At 42.3% G+C, this 15,086-nt stretch overlaps 2 protein-coding genes across 2 annotated transcripts; both read right to left on the reverse strand.

Annotated features, from left to right (window-relative positions):
• Nucleotides 1-60: 60 nt before the first annotated feature.
• LOC110893017 lies at nucleotides 61-2,449 on the reverse strand. Its single transcript, XM_022140141.2, has 2 exons — nucleotides 2,302-2,449; nucleotides 61-1,969 (listed from the first exon to the last, which is right to left on the reverse strand). Exon 2 carries the CDS (start codon nucleotides 1,964-1,966, stop codon nucleotides 554-556), a length of 1,413 nt encoding a protein of 470 aa, XP_021995833.1. The 5' UTR covers nucleotides 1,967-1,969; nucleotides 2,302-2,449; the 3' UTR covers nucleotides 61-553.
• A 774-nt stretch (nucleotides 2,450-3,223) lies between these two features.
• Nucleotides 3,224-3,673, reverse strand: LOC110893016. The gene has a single exon (XM_022140140.1). The coding sequence runs from the start codon at nucleotides 3,671-3,673 to the stop codon at nucleotides 3,224-3,226; it is 450 nt and encodes a 149-aa protein (XP_021995832.1).
• Nucleotides 3,674-15,086: the final 11,413 nt, after the last annotated feature.

The raw sequence follows: 15,086 nt of genomic DNA on the forward strand, positions 1-15,086 counted from the left end.
CAATGTATGGCTTAGGAGGTTTTGATCACTACTTCAATCAACATCCACAAGAAGCTTCTCATCTCAAACCCCAAATTTCTTTTTTTTGTATTTTTTTCATTTTATATTTTTTTATGTTTTTCATTTTAAACACAACACCACCAACCAACCAAACCCAACAATCAATCATATGATCAATCACCACCCATCCTCCCACCATAATCAATATAAACCAACAAATATATACAAACTATACAAGAGAGAGAATACCACCTGATCAATAATAACGCGGTCCTGGGGGCCCAAAAATGGACGACATCATATCGTTCCATTCTCCAAACCCGAACGAGCCGCTACTGCTTCCCTCTTGTTGTTGTGGTCCCTCTTGCCGTCTTGGATCAAGCCACTGAGAATGGTGGAGTTGTGGAGTCGGATACGAAACGCTGCCATCATACGGTGGCAATGAGGCATAATCCACATGTTGTGGATCCTCAACCACCGGCCTTCCGGCATGCCAATCCGCATGCATCCGCCTCATCTGATCATCGTGATATCGGTTATTCATTTCCACCTCCTACGAATATGCGTGGGTCCGGTGCCATAATTCATTGCGGTCGAAGCTATGTTTAAGCGCCCGCTCAATACTAGCGCTATTCCGCGTGCCTTGATCAAATAACGACCTCTCCGAACCCGACCAAGTATCAAAGATGGCCGCCGGCGGGCGTTGGCTCTCGATCACCTCCTGCATTGAACCACTATAAGCCCACCCCGGCTCATATGGTTGCTGCGCATAGTCGTAAAATGTGCCACCATGACCACCATGGAAAGCCCCAAAACCAACATTTGCACCACCCGTTGGCTCGTCTGCGTAATCATCATCCCCACTCGGAATTAACTCTTCATCGCTTTCAGGTTCATCCGGTTCTCCCGGTAACAACTCCCTTGCACCTAATTTCAACGCCCTCCACCGTTGACCCTCCGATTTCAGCTTGTGATAACGTTCAGACGAAGTGTATGTCCAAACGTTTCCCAACCTATCCAAAGTAAAAGGCAAGTGCCTTTTCGTTAAACCGCGGTCTTCAGATGTGAGTGCCTTCTGCTGTTTCATTAAGCCCGTTATGATGCGACAGTACGGGACAATGTCTCTCCCGTATTTGTTCCGGCATATCCACAAATGGTGCATAATCAGGTAGCGAATTGGAAAGCGTGGGGAGCCATGCATCAATGAATACAGAACAGGTATCTCTGGAAACCTCACCTGCTCTTTATCCCCTCTCCTTGGGATGACATTAAGTAAACAGATCGTATGCAAGAGCTTGGCTTCTATCTTCAGATTTTTTCGGTATAACACGCCACCATACCTACCGGGCAAAAACAAATCCGCCAACATACTGTTCCATGTCACGTGCTTCTCGGGTTTGAGCAATAAATCATCAAGCGTGGGAATCATGTACTCCCTAGTTGGAAGGCTATCATATTTTCCCAACTTCTTCAACGTATCGAATGACATTTCAACTGGTACCCCATGTACCATCCCAACCAACTTCATTTGTGATGGCCTGTGGAAGTTGTGACATTTAAGCGTTGCCATCCACTCCTGAATCTCAGTCAAAAACAAATTGCTCTTATCCTTATCCCAACACTTGAGTGCTCCTTCCCAACCCAAAGCACGGAACTTGTCATACACCCCGAACTGGCCCAACTGAGGCTCATCAACCTCTCTTTCACAGATGAATGCGGCTGCTTTATTCTTTAACTTGTTCATGCAGTCGTTATACAGGGTTGGTTGCCAGATTTCGGGTTGATCATCCAACGACCCCGAATTCCACACCGGTTTATCACTTGGGTCTAACTGCATCTCTTCTTCTTCCTCGCTTTCGCTTACCCTACCCAGATATTGCCTCTTCTTCGATGGCTGCTCCTTTTCCTTGCCCTTGCCTCTTGATGAGGATGAACTTGACCCCGGCTTTTCCTTTGTCTTTGCCATTTCCTACACACATGAAGAAACAACAAAACAACACAAAAATTAACATTCTCTTCACAAATCATCCCCACACTTGCTTGTTGCCATGGTTGTAGATGTTAGTGAACCCAAAATGTATCAAGGATTTTTCAAAAATTGGGCATGGTGTCTCTACAATGTAGAACATCCCAAAAGTTCACTACTTTAACCATAATTCCTACATCTACAACCATCAACCATGTTCAATAACAATTCCATACTCATATCCTAGCAACAAGCAAGTGGGCAAGAACATATAACCTAAATCACCTTGTTTTTCACAATGCATCTCCATAATATAGTAAAATAAGTGTTCATACCTTGTTTCAAGATGAGAGGATGCTTGTGAAACTAAAAATCCCAAAAACCCCCAAATTATCTCAACCTAGGGTTTCAAACTTCGACCCCAAAACCGCGTTTTCTCTGGAATTCCTCCTCACAATCACGAAGCTTGGGAAAAATTAGTCGATTGAGACCAAAACCTCACTTGATTTGGGCAAGGATTGAAGGTTTTATGAAGAAAAGAAGGTGGAAGAAGAAGAAGGAGGATGTGGGTCTTAGAGAAGAAGAAGTTGGTGAAAAGTGAGGAATGAATAAGTGGCTAGGGTTAATACACGTGAAATCCTGTTTGTTTTCGTTTTTTTTTTTTTTTTTTTATGTATATGCAGAATCCCAGCCGACGGAGACAGATTCATCGCGTACCGTAATTTACGGTCTCACCGTAAATTACGGTGAGACCTGGATGTCAAATGTGCACCGTAATTCAGGCTTGATTCACCGTAAACCCCAACCAATTTTTTCACCACCGTAAGTTACGGCATTACCGTAATTTACGGTAAACTCCAATCTTCAATTTTCACCGTAAAACAGGAGGTTTACACCATAAATCCCAAAAAAATTTTAACTCCCACCGTAAATTACGGCTCCACCGTAATTTACGGTGGACACTGGGCATCCATTCTTTTGATAAAACTTGGAATTTATGTGACCAAATTTTTTAGATTTTTTTTTAAATTTTTTCGATTTTTTTATGTTTTTTAATTATTTCAAAAACTTGGAAAAAATCACCCTACCCCCTCAAAAATCCCGTGTTGTCCTCAACACGATGTAAGAGCAATTCGCGACCCGAATTTCCCCACACTTGTTTCGAACACGGACTTCGAAAAGCTATGGCAATTGTGCAAAAATACAAAACAAAACAACATGAAACTACTATGTACACTACCACCAAACCTGGGCCTCTTAAGATTGTTCCTCCTCAACCGGGCGTAGGATGTAGCCCGCTTTGTCAAGCTCCAAGTTATTGATGTCATTTCCTTCCAAGTACGGCTTCAAGCGGTGACCGTTCACCGTTTGTTGTTTCAACGTTTGCTCATCTTGGATGTCCACATCACCAAATTGCCCAACTCGTCGAATAACATACGGACCCATCCATTTACTTTTAAGCTTGCCCGCAAACATTTTCAACCGTGAGTTGTACAACCAAACCTTCTGACCCACTTCGAACGTTTTCTTGCGTAACTTCGCATCATGTACTTTCTTTAGCTTATCCTTATAAGCCGATGCGCATTCGTACGCCTCATCTCGAATTTCTTCTATCTCGCTCAATTGTAATTTCCGCAACTTACCCGCCTCGTCGTAATCCGCATTAACTGTCTTGATCGCCCAATGCGCCCGATGCGCCAACTCCATAGGTAAATGACAACCCTTACCATACACCATCCGGTAAGGTGTTGTGCCAATCGGAGTCTTGTAGGCCGTACGGTACGCCCACAAAGCATCATCCAACTTGCTCGACCAATCCTTTCGGTCTGTTCTTACCGTTTTCATGAGGATCTCCTTGATTTGCCGATTGGACACTTCGACTTGTCCACTCGTTTGCGGATGGTAAGGTGTTGCGACTCGATGATTCACGCTATACCTCTTCAACAATTTTCCGAAGTTAAAGTTTTTGAAATGTGAACCACCATCGCTTATAATGACCCGCGGAATTCCGAAGCGCGAGAAGATGTTGGATTGAACAAATTTACAAACAACCGAATGGTCGTTTGTGCGCGTTGCAATAGCCTCAATCCACTTCGAGACATAATCTACCGCCACAAGAATATAAAGGAAGCCATTCGAATTTGGAAACGGACCCATAAAATCTATTCCCCATACATCAAATATCTCTACAACCAAGATTGGTTGTAGTGGCATCTCATCCCTCTTCGATATGCTACCCATCTTTTGGCAGTTTACACAATTCCGGGCGAACTCAATTGCATCCTTGAAAATAGTGGGCCAATAAAACCCACAAGATAGTACCCGATAACCTGTTTTATGTCCACTAAAATGACCCCCGCAAGCGGACGAATGGGCGTGCGTTAAAATTTCCAACACTTCCGTCTCGGGCACACACCTCCGAATAACTTGATCCGGTCCGATCTTGAAGAGATCCGGCTCATCCCAAATATATTGCCTCACTTGGACCATGAATTGTTGACGACGCTTTTTGGTCCAATGGGTCGGAATGGCACCCGTGGCTAAGTAGTTAACATAGTGAGCGTACCACGGGGCAACAAAAGTGGACACGGCTAACAGTTGCTCGTCGGGGAAACTTTCATTGATTTCACTTACATCATCGGTCCCCTCTACCGGAATCCTAGACAAATGATCCGCGACTACATTCTCGCTTCCTTTCTTGTCTCGGATCTCTAGATCAAATTCTTGCAACAATAAAACCCACCGAATCAAACGCGGCTTCGCATCCTTTTTCTCCATTAAATACCGAACCGCACTATGATCGGAATAAACTACTACCTTGCTTCCCCAAATATACGAGCGAAACTTATCCAAAGCGTACACCACCGCTAGTAATTCCTTCTCGGTTGTGGTGTAGTTAAGTTGCGCTTCGGATAAAGTTTTGCTTGCATAGTAGATAACCACCGGCTTCTTGTCAACCCGTTGACCCAAAACTGCACCAATAGTGGTATCGCTGGCATCACACATTATCTCGAACGGCTTTGACCAATCAGGTGGTTGCAAGATAGGCGCCTTGACCAAATGTTCCTTCAAAACAGTAAACGCTTGCATACATTCATTAGTAAAGTCAAACGGGACATCTTTTAATAACAAATTGCATAAGGGTTTGGTGATAACACTAAAACCCTTAATGAAACGTCGATAAAAACCCGCGTGTCCCAAGAATGACCGTACACCCTTAACATTTTTAGGAGGTGGCAACGATGAAATTACCCGTATCTTTGCCTTATCCACCTCCATCCCCCTTTCCGAAATCACGTGTCCCAACACAATGCCCTCTTGCACCATGAAGTGACTTTTCTCCCAACTTAGCACCAAATTTTTCTCAACGCACCTTTTTAAAACCTTTTGCAATTCGTTGAGACAAGCATCAAAAGTAGTGCCAAAAATGGAAAAATCATCCATGAACACTTCGAGCGACTCTCCAACCATGTCCGAGAAAATACTCATCATACATCGTTGAAAAGTTGCCGGAGCATTACACAACCCAAACGGCATTCGCCTAAAGGCAAAAGTGCCGTATGGGCATGTGAAGGTGGTCTTGTGTTGGTCATCCGGGTGTATGGCAATTTGATTATAACCCGAATACCCATCTAAGAAGCAATAATATTTTTGACCCGACAATTTTTCAATAATTTGGTCAATAAAAGGTAGCGGGAAATGGTCCTTAGAAGTGGCGGCATTCAGTTTTCGGTAGTCAATACACACCCGCCATCCGGTAACCGGTCGGGTGGCAATTTGTTCACCACTGTCGTCCTTGACTACTTGAATGCCGGCCTTCTTAGGCACAACTTGGGTGGGACTCACCCAAGCACTATCCGAAATCGGATAGATAATTCCCGCATCCAACCATTTAATTACCTCCTTTTTTACTACCTCCCTTAGGTTCGGGTTCAACCGCCTTTGAGCTTCTCGTGTCGGTTTGGCATCTTCGGTTGTGATAATTTTGTGCATGACGATAGATGGACTAATTCCTTTAAGATCGGCAATCGTCCATCCAATAGCACCCTTGTTCGCTTTTAACACCTCCATCAAGGCTTGCTCTTGTGCCACTTCCAAATTAGAGGCAATAATGACCGGCAAAGTGTCATTATCCCCTAAAAATACATACTTCAAGTGGCCCGGCAAGTCCTTGAGCTCTAACTTTGGTGGTTCCTCCAACGATGGTTTTGTACCCGAATCGATTTCCACCGGTAGACCCTCGAATTGATGGGTCCATGGTGGTCTACCTTCTTTCAGCGCCATCACATCTTGTGCTTCCTCTTCAACCCGTAGTGCATAAGCATGTACCTGTTCAGAAAAGTCACACAGGCAAATATCCAAACCATCCTCCTCATACTCATGCGGGTTGCATCCATCTACTATGTCTGCCATAAAACACTCATCAACACCGTTAGCATTAGAATTGTTAGTAAAAACATTCAAACGCATTTTTCGATTTCCGAATGCCATATCAACCGTACCAAATCTACAATCGATAATAGCATGTGCGGTGCTTAAAAATGGCCGACCCAAAATTATGTTCTGTTGTTGTTTAGGGTCCGCCGATGAGTAGTCCAAAACCAAAAAGTCCACCGGGTAGTAAAACTCATCAATTTTAACAATAACATTTTGAACCATACCCCGGGGCAACTTATGAGACAAATCGGCCAAAACAACCGTCGTCTCCACCCGTGCTAATGGACCAAAGTCATATTGGTCGTATAATCCCCCCGGTAAAATGCTAACTCCGGCTCCAAGATCTAGCAACGCCTTAGCCATTTGAAAATTACCAACTTGTACATTAATCAATGGCGTGCCTGGATCTTGGAGCTTAGGAGGAAGCTCCCCATTCAACACCGCACTCACTTGGCCGGTCAAATCTACCCGCTTAGGCACTTTTTTCTTGTTTTGCCTCTTTTGTGTGCATAATTCTTTTAAAAATTTTGCATAAGCGGGAACTTGTTTTATTGCATCAAGAAGTGGGATATTTATTTTAACTTGTTTGAACATATCCCACATTTCCTCTTTTTGAGGACCCCTTGACACAATAAAATTTTTCTTTCCCGGGTCAAGTAAAGCCGATGGGAATGGAACTTGACTCGGTTCACCCTCTGTTTTTTCATTCTTTTCATTTTTACTTTTTTCACTTTCACCCAACCCTGGTTTTTTACTAGTTGTTTCTTTTGGTTTAACCGGTGCAAGTTCATCATCACTTTCCATTCCCGTGATGTCCTCAACCACCCCCTCGACCAATTCGGGTGACAAATTGGCCTTAAACTCTTTCCCACTTCTTAACACACTAACATGGTTAATATTAACATTACCTCGTGACGAACCATGTGAAGGGTTTACCTTTGTGTCGCTTGGAAGTTGACCCTTACCTTTCTTCAATTCCGCCACCTCGGTCGCTAATTGACCCATTTGGGTTGTTAGTGAATGGATGCTTTTATCGCGAACCTCATCTTTTTGCATCCGCACTTCATCAAGTTGATTCCGCTTTTGCATTTCCAATTGCATGCTTTTAAGCATCTCCATCACCTCATTTCCACCCGAAGATCCCGTTGATCTTGACCCGTTTGGTATTGTTTTTGATACCCTTGGTTATTTCCGCCCCGGTACCCACCTTGGTTATTATAAGATGGCCGTGAACCAAAATTACCTTGGCTACCTTGAAAATTTGGGTTCGCTTGATTTGATGGGTTCCCATATCTAAAGTTCGGGTGATTCCTCAACCCGGGGTGGTAGGTATTAGAATTCATGTTATTGTAGTTCCTACCACCTCCTCCTTGGCCTTGACCTTGGACCGCATGAACTTCCTCATATTTCCCTTCCAACATTCCTTGGCAATTTTCGGCCGTGTGACCTATTTCATTACACAAAGCACACACATCATAAATTTGATTAGTAGTTTGAACATTACCTTCATCTATGGCATGCACTTGTGGTCGGTTAGTTGTCGGTCGGGCTCTCCTCGAAGCTTGGGCTTTCCTTTTTGATGTAGTTGCCATACTCTCCAAAAACTCCCAATCTTCATTCTCATAATTCGTTCCAAATGTCCCTCCGGTGATAGACATTAAATCCCGTGCATCTTCGGCACTTAACCCCTCATGAAAAGCGTTCATTAACTCCCATAACTCAATCCCATGATGAGGGCAGTTTTTAATCATCATGTTAAAACGCTCAAACGCCTCATGGAACATCTCACCGTGTTGTTGTTGAAAGCTTCTCAACCCCTTCCACGCATCATTAGTCTTTTGGGCGGTATAGAATTCATCCAAAAAGGTTTGTTGCATCTCCCCCCATGTATAAATTGATGCTGAAGGTAATGTATAGAACCATTTCTTAGCTTTCTCTTCCAACGAAAATTGAAACAACACTAATTTGATGTCGTCAGCTGAAAACCCTTGACTCCCAAGAGTATTGCATATAGAGTCATAAGCCTCCAAATGGAAATAAGGTTCTTCATTTGCCAACCCCTTATATTTTGGTAAACTTTGTAGCGAGTTGGTTCTTACTTCGAATGTGCGCCCTTGGTCATTATGAGGAATGACTACCGGTGAAGGGTTTTGTGTAATTACCGGCCGAAAATGTGCTTCAATGCCCCTCACATTTTCTCTAAGATGTCTTCGTGGCACACCATACCTACCTCTCGGAATAATCAGCCCATTCGGTCTTGGTACTTGCCCTTGTGGTGCGATCGGTTGTTGAAACTGTTGTGGCCGCATCGGTGGGCGCTGAGGCGGTCTTTGAAATGGTTGTTGGTGTACATGTTGTGGCCGGACCTGTTGCAATGGAATCGGTTGTGGCATTGGTGGCCCTTGTGGTCTTGGCCGAATATGTTGTGGTATAAGTTGTTGATGTTGCATTCCACCAACACTCGCCATCCCTTGAGATTGATTCTGAACATACCCAAAATCCCCTTGATCACCATAATCTCCATAACCATACCCATCATCTTCATACCCCTCAAAGTCTTCAAATCCCTCATCATAATCACCCCCTTGCATTCCCGAGGTTTGCCCAAATGGAATGTTTGAATACTGAAAACCCGATTGTTGTGGTCTAAAGGATGGGGTAGTATGCACAATAGTTGAATTGGGTGCAATTGTGAAGGTAGATGATGATTGACCCGTAGTTGGGGGAAAGAAGTGAGATAATGGTGGGATTGTGGTGGATGGATCGTAAGTGATGGTAGGCTCATTTTGAGTGGTGATTGGTTGAGTGGAATTGGTTGGTGTAAATCCAGCGGTGGTATTAGGTAATGTAGTGTTTGGTGATGGTTGGGTGGAGGTAGGTATAAAGGATGAGGTTGTTTGACTGGTTGTAGGTGGTATCTGAGAATCAGCCATGATGTTTCTCGGTGTAACGGGTGAAGTGGGTGAACCAATGATTTTGTTTTCTCGCACTAAAACTCGGTTTTGTCATAGCGTTCTTTCAATTTCCGGATCAAACGATAGCGGTGATGACTTGTGAGAGCCTCTAGTATGCATACACCTGAAGTACCTGCACACTAAACACAACCAGCGTAAACCCGAAAATAACAAACAAAACTATTAAACTAACACACATTGCGCACTACTCCCCGGCAACGGCGCCAAAATTTGACATGATGTCGTGGGTCACGCAAATTTAATCCCTAAACAACTGTAGTTAGTGGTAGTAGGGTATCGAACTCAGGGAGTATGTGGAAAATGTGTTGATTGTGTAGCTTTGTATTTATACTAAAATTAAACTAAATTGCAGAAAATTAAAATTCAAGATTGTGGATTGTTGTTTTGGAAAACTAGATTAAGAACTAACTCAAATCAAAGTTGGTTGTAAACAATTAGGAGAGAACAATGATCACCCTAGGTTTCAGTTTCTTTAAACAATTGTGTGCAATTTCACTAGAAAGAGTTACATAGACATAACTCGTGTATGTGTGATTGAAGTGATAAAAGGGAACAAAGTACTCGGATTAGATAATGCGAGGTTGTTTCCCGATGACCTATTAACCAATAACCAACCCTAACCCTTCCCGTGATATCTCGGTTGCCAACGGCACCAAGAACGTACGATCAAGACTAGAAATTGTGATATAGATTAACGCACTACAAACAATCAAACATACACCATGACATTCAAGCAACGCAAAATATCATTCTAGAAATGCAGAAATTAACACACAAAAGTCTTAGAAACATTCACCTAGGATGATCACCGAAGAGTTTAGCCGGACATGGCTCGGTGAATCATCATCAACATCAATCTAATGTTCATACGAATTAAAAACACAAACCGAATGTTTAGAAATGTTCACAAAGCAAGCAAGTACTCCAAAATCGCCCCCAAAGTGCCCAAGAACCGTCAATGATGAGAATAATCCCAAAAGACACCCAAAAACGAGTATATTGTGGCAGTTACACATTTCACGTTCAGGCACCACCGTAAATTACGGCTCCACCGTAATTTACGGTGGCCATCAGATTGTTACGGTGAATCAAGCCTGGTTTACGGTGCAAAAATCAACAAAAATCATGTCTACCGTAAATTACGGTAGGACCGTAATTTACGGTACTCAGCAGTCTTGTCTCCTTTGTTTTGTCTTGTCTTCTTCTCTCGACCCGTTTTCCACCAAAACATTCATGAACTGCCTTTTATCCATCTCTTATCTCCTAATTCGCACCTGAAACATAAGCATCGTAGTTATCTAATCCAAGATAATTACACAGCTAAATGGAGGATTATTTCATGTTTTAACATACTTAAGGGTTGTCCAAAGGACCACCCGTCAGTAAGCTATCAGACATTTGTTTGAGGGCCTTCTCAATGACATCATTTGCTGCAGCTACGTCTTCTGCAGTTTCCTTTTCAATTTGCTCTTGTCTCTTTTGTTGATCTGGCTCAATGTCTGATACTTCTGAAGTGTTTGGTGATGCAGGCTTGGTTAATACCTTTTTGAAAAGGTTTTGAAGTCTTACTGAGCTCTCTTCTTTTAGACCCATTTTCTTTATGGTTTCTGTGAAGTACTCTGCTTCCTTTTCCTTTACTTCTTCACTAGACAACTGTTTTCCTTCTTCTTGGTTTGACACAAGAATAGGATTATCAGCTGATGTGAGCAGTGTTTTGAGATTTTCAATCTGTTGTTCAAGCTTTTTGTAGTCAGGCTTCTTTGAAGTGTCTGAGACTGTTATCCTTCTTTTCTTAAGCCTGTCATAAGCTTCATCAGTATGCTGCTTTGACCATTTTGCTATGGCAGTGGCAGTGTCCACCTTTGCATCCACCAGCTCCTGTTTCTTTCTCTTGTACTCAGATGTTAGGTCAGCTATGAGCTTTTTGTATTTACTCCAATTTGGAGCAGTTTTCTTCTTTCTAGGATCGTTTTTGATTCTATCAATCCTATCTGCCTCATGCTTTAAAGAAACTATTGGCCATTCTTCAAACTGTTTTTCTTCAGCAGGATAGAATTTTTCTTTCATAATATAAGCAAGGTATTCTTTTCTTAATTTATTTCGTTGATCATCTTTTTCTTTGCTTAATTCTTGTGCAAAATCTTCCATCTGCTTAACTTTTGTGAGCAAGAATTCCAGTTTTTCAGAGATGGCTTCATCACTTTGACCTTCACATTCAATCTTGGCTCTTATCTTAGTCTGCCTTGCTTTGAGCTCAAGATATTCATATATATCTTCTGGGACTATGAAGCCTATGAGTGAAGGGAATCTTCTGTTTGAAGGATCATCTTCAGTTTGTCTCATCTCATTTTTCACAGCTTCCAGTTCCATCCGATATTTTGCAGCATTTGGATCATATTTGTCCTCATTTGCCGGAGTAATTTTTCTTTTTCTGGTGTAAAGCTTTGTAGATGAAAGGGATTTTGTTTGTGATGTAGGAATAGTGAGAGCAGTGGTTGATGGTTGACTAACAGCTGTTGAAACAATTGGCGTTTCAACCGCTGTTGTTAGGATCTGAGTTTGGATTGATTGTGATTTGTGTTTGAATTTAGATGAACAAATGAAAGAGTAGTGCAGCGGAATTTAATGGAACCAAACTTTTCACAATCAAACAGAAGAAATGCTATCAATCATACATTTTCTAACACTGAATCAAATGATTAAATGTATTTTTAAACTCTGATTACAATGTGTGTATGATATGCAAACTCCCCCTCAGCCTGAGCTCAGTGTTTGTTCGTGCAGAAAGAAGATGGTGAATGAGCTAAACAGAACAGTACAGAGTACTGTTCTATTTATAGCCACTTGCAAACCACTGAGCATCAAAGCTGACGTCACCATGAAAGTGACATCTAACCTCCTAACAAACTCTAACCTCTGATCTATACAAACACTGCTATGCTAACTACTGATATTACATTTCAATGCATAAACTAAACATAAACTGCTGCTGCATCCTTCCACTGCTGTGAACCCAGCAGTACTTGTCATGATCAGTAGAGCTTGAACCAAGGCAGTAGATTGAGCAGCAGAGCTTTAGTTCTTCTATCAGACATTGTCTTGGTCAGCAGTTATAGGTCAGCAGATTGCATGATCAGCAGATAGGAGGTCAGCAGATGTTGAAACCACTTTTAAGGGGGGAGACTTGCAACCAGACATCTGCTTATTTTGAATCTACTGCTGTGATCCAGTTTTGGCTTTTATTATCTGTTCCTTTGGTAGGGTTCAATCCCAACAATCTCCCCCCGGAACAGATAATGCCAAAACTCTCCATTATTGTAGATTTTTATTGCCTCAACAACAGTTCCCTTATTTGCCCTTTGAATTATAGTTCGAAGGTTAAGACATTTGTATCATCTTCATCCCTGCTAAGTGGAAGATCAAGGAGATCCTGCAAATCTTCAAGTCTCAGGCCAAGAGCTTGTTCCCTTGTAAATTTCTTCACTTCGCCATCTGCCCTGACCATAGTCAATACGTGGTTCTGTTTGTCAGTTTTCCACTCTTGTATTTTTAGGCGAGATGGGTTTCTTGGGAGATTTTTATTTGTTGAGGAGTTTGGTGAGGCTGGCCTATTCATAACTGGCTGAGCAGTATGTGCAGATTTTTCCAGTTCAAATTCTTCTTTCAACATTAGCACCGTGCCCGTTTTCACAATGGCATTTCCAGTAAGAATCTCTTGAACTGTTTCAGAACCTAACTGGCTTTGTCTCCTTCTTTTGTAGATGGCAGTACCAGCAGGAGCAGTGGTTCTTTTGAGATGTGGCTTTGATGATCCTTTCGAAACCTCTGCTTTGGAGTAGTCAGGCTTTTGTGGAGCTTTTGGATCTTTCTTCCTTAGCTCTTCCAAACTCTTGTAGGTGGCCCTGACCCTCGCTTCTCCCCACTTAGACACAGAGTTCTTTGACCCATATTCAGCAATTATCAGCTCCTCTTTCATTCTCTTCAGCTCCAAGGCCTTATCAGCTTCAACCCTTTTAAATTTTTCTGGGGGAGTCTGTTTGACTTTATTCTTGATCATTTCATGAATCCTGGCTACTTCCTTTTCAAGCTCAGGAATAGTCCAGTTTCTGGACATGTGCTTCTCCCCCTTGTATGTCTTGTAGGTCATGATGTTTTCAATGTAGTCTTTTCTCAAGGACTCATCTACCTTTTATGAGATTTGCTGACATACATTCTTTGCAAACTGTTCCAAAGCTTTGACCTGTGTAAGCAGAAACTGATAGTTTTGTTGATACTCTCTATCAGATTTCCCTTGTTTGTTTTTGATTGAGATATCCTCTGCTTGCTTGGCCTTGATTTTCAAGTATTCTTCAATATTAGTTGGCCTGGGATATCCTTCAATCGATGGCAAGCTCCTTTTGGCAGGGTCATCCTCATAGTAGAAGGACTTAATTTCTTCTCTGACTGTTACAAGTTCAAGAGGAAATTGAACACCTGCAGGAGGTAAGGGTTTGTACAGTTGAGCTGAAGAGAGAGGAATGGGTTGTGAAACTGTGATAAGTGCTTGGGATTTCGAAGCTTTTGGTGGTGGTGATGGAGAATCATCATCTGATATGACAACCCTTTTTCTTTTTGGTTTAGGGAAGTCAGATGATGTTTTGGGTGGATCAGTGGTTTGTGGTTGACTAACAACTGTTGAAACAACTGGTGTTTCAACCACTGTTGTCATTACAGCAGATGTTTTGTCATCTGCTGTCTTCTGCTTTAGGGCAGGAACAGATGGTGGTGGTAAGGCAGTGGTGATGGTGTGTGTTGAAGTGGTGTGTGTTTGAGTGGAAGCAGTTGTTGTACAACTGTTTGGGTGGAGGTTTGATGTTGGTGGCTTTTGGACAGTGATTTTGGAGTGTGCTTTTGAAGGCTGGATGGTGTGAATTTGGGTTTCCTTACTTTTCTAGTAAGATTTCTTTTTGGAATCGGATTTTGATCATCCTTTTCACCAGAACAACCCTGCGTATTCAGCTTCATGAAAGCTTTCTTCTCCTCATTCCACCTTGACAAGGCCTTTGCCGCTCTATCCCTTTTTACACTTATGACAGCATCATCAAGTGCATTCTGGGTAACATCAACCTTTTTACTACCATCTGGCAAAGGAATATCTCTGAGCATTGCACCTGTTACTGTATCAAGATATAGCCCATTTTCAATCCCTTTCTTTGTCCACTCCTTGATTTTCTCCCCCTTTTTGGCATTATCTGCAAGGAGGTCATCAATATAAAGTACATTTGGAGGAGCAGTGCCAGTGGTTTTCAGCAAATGGGCCTTAAGAGCCTTGATGTCATCGTTTGTATCCCGGAACCTAGACTCCATTGCCTTTTTGAGCTCTTGAACATGTTTGGCATGTTGTTGCTCGGCCAACTGAAATTGTTGATGGAGAAAAGGTTGAAAGAGGTTCTAGAGCTCATTTGTAACATCTGCTGGTGGTGGAACAAGTGTTTGAGATGGAACAGCAGTGGATGGTACCTTTTGAATTGTTAACAACTGTTGCAGCATTTCTTTAATTTCTGCAACAGATGTATCCAATTTTTCAACACGTTCCGTCAATTCTTGGTACTTTAAACCATCACCCAAGTTAATGGGATCATCTGATTTCCCACTAGCAGTGGTTTTATCAGAAGTTGAAGTAGGGAGTGAACTCCAAACATCAACAACTGATGCCCCTTTTTCTTGGT

The sequence above is a fragment of the Helianthus annuus genome, chromosome 12, assembly GCF_002127325.2.
Source record: "Helianthus annuus cultivar XRQ/B chromosome 12, HanXRQr2.0-SUNRISE, whole genome shotgun sequence".
Lineage (NCBI taxonomy): Eukaryota > Viridiplantae > Streptophyta > Magnoliopsida > Asterales > Asteraceae > Helianthus > Helianthus annuus.

Excerpts from the sequence above, each read along its gene's own strand:
- LOC110893016 (XM_022140140.1), bottom strand. The coding sequence starts at position 3,673 with ATGGAGTTGGCGCATCGGGCGCATTGGGCGATCAAGACAGTTAATGCG.
- LOC110893017 (XM_022140141.2), bottom strand. The coding sequence starts at position 1,966 with ATGGCAAAGACAAAGGAAAAGCCGGGGTCAAGTTCATCCTCATCAAGA.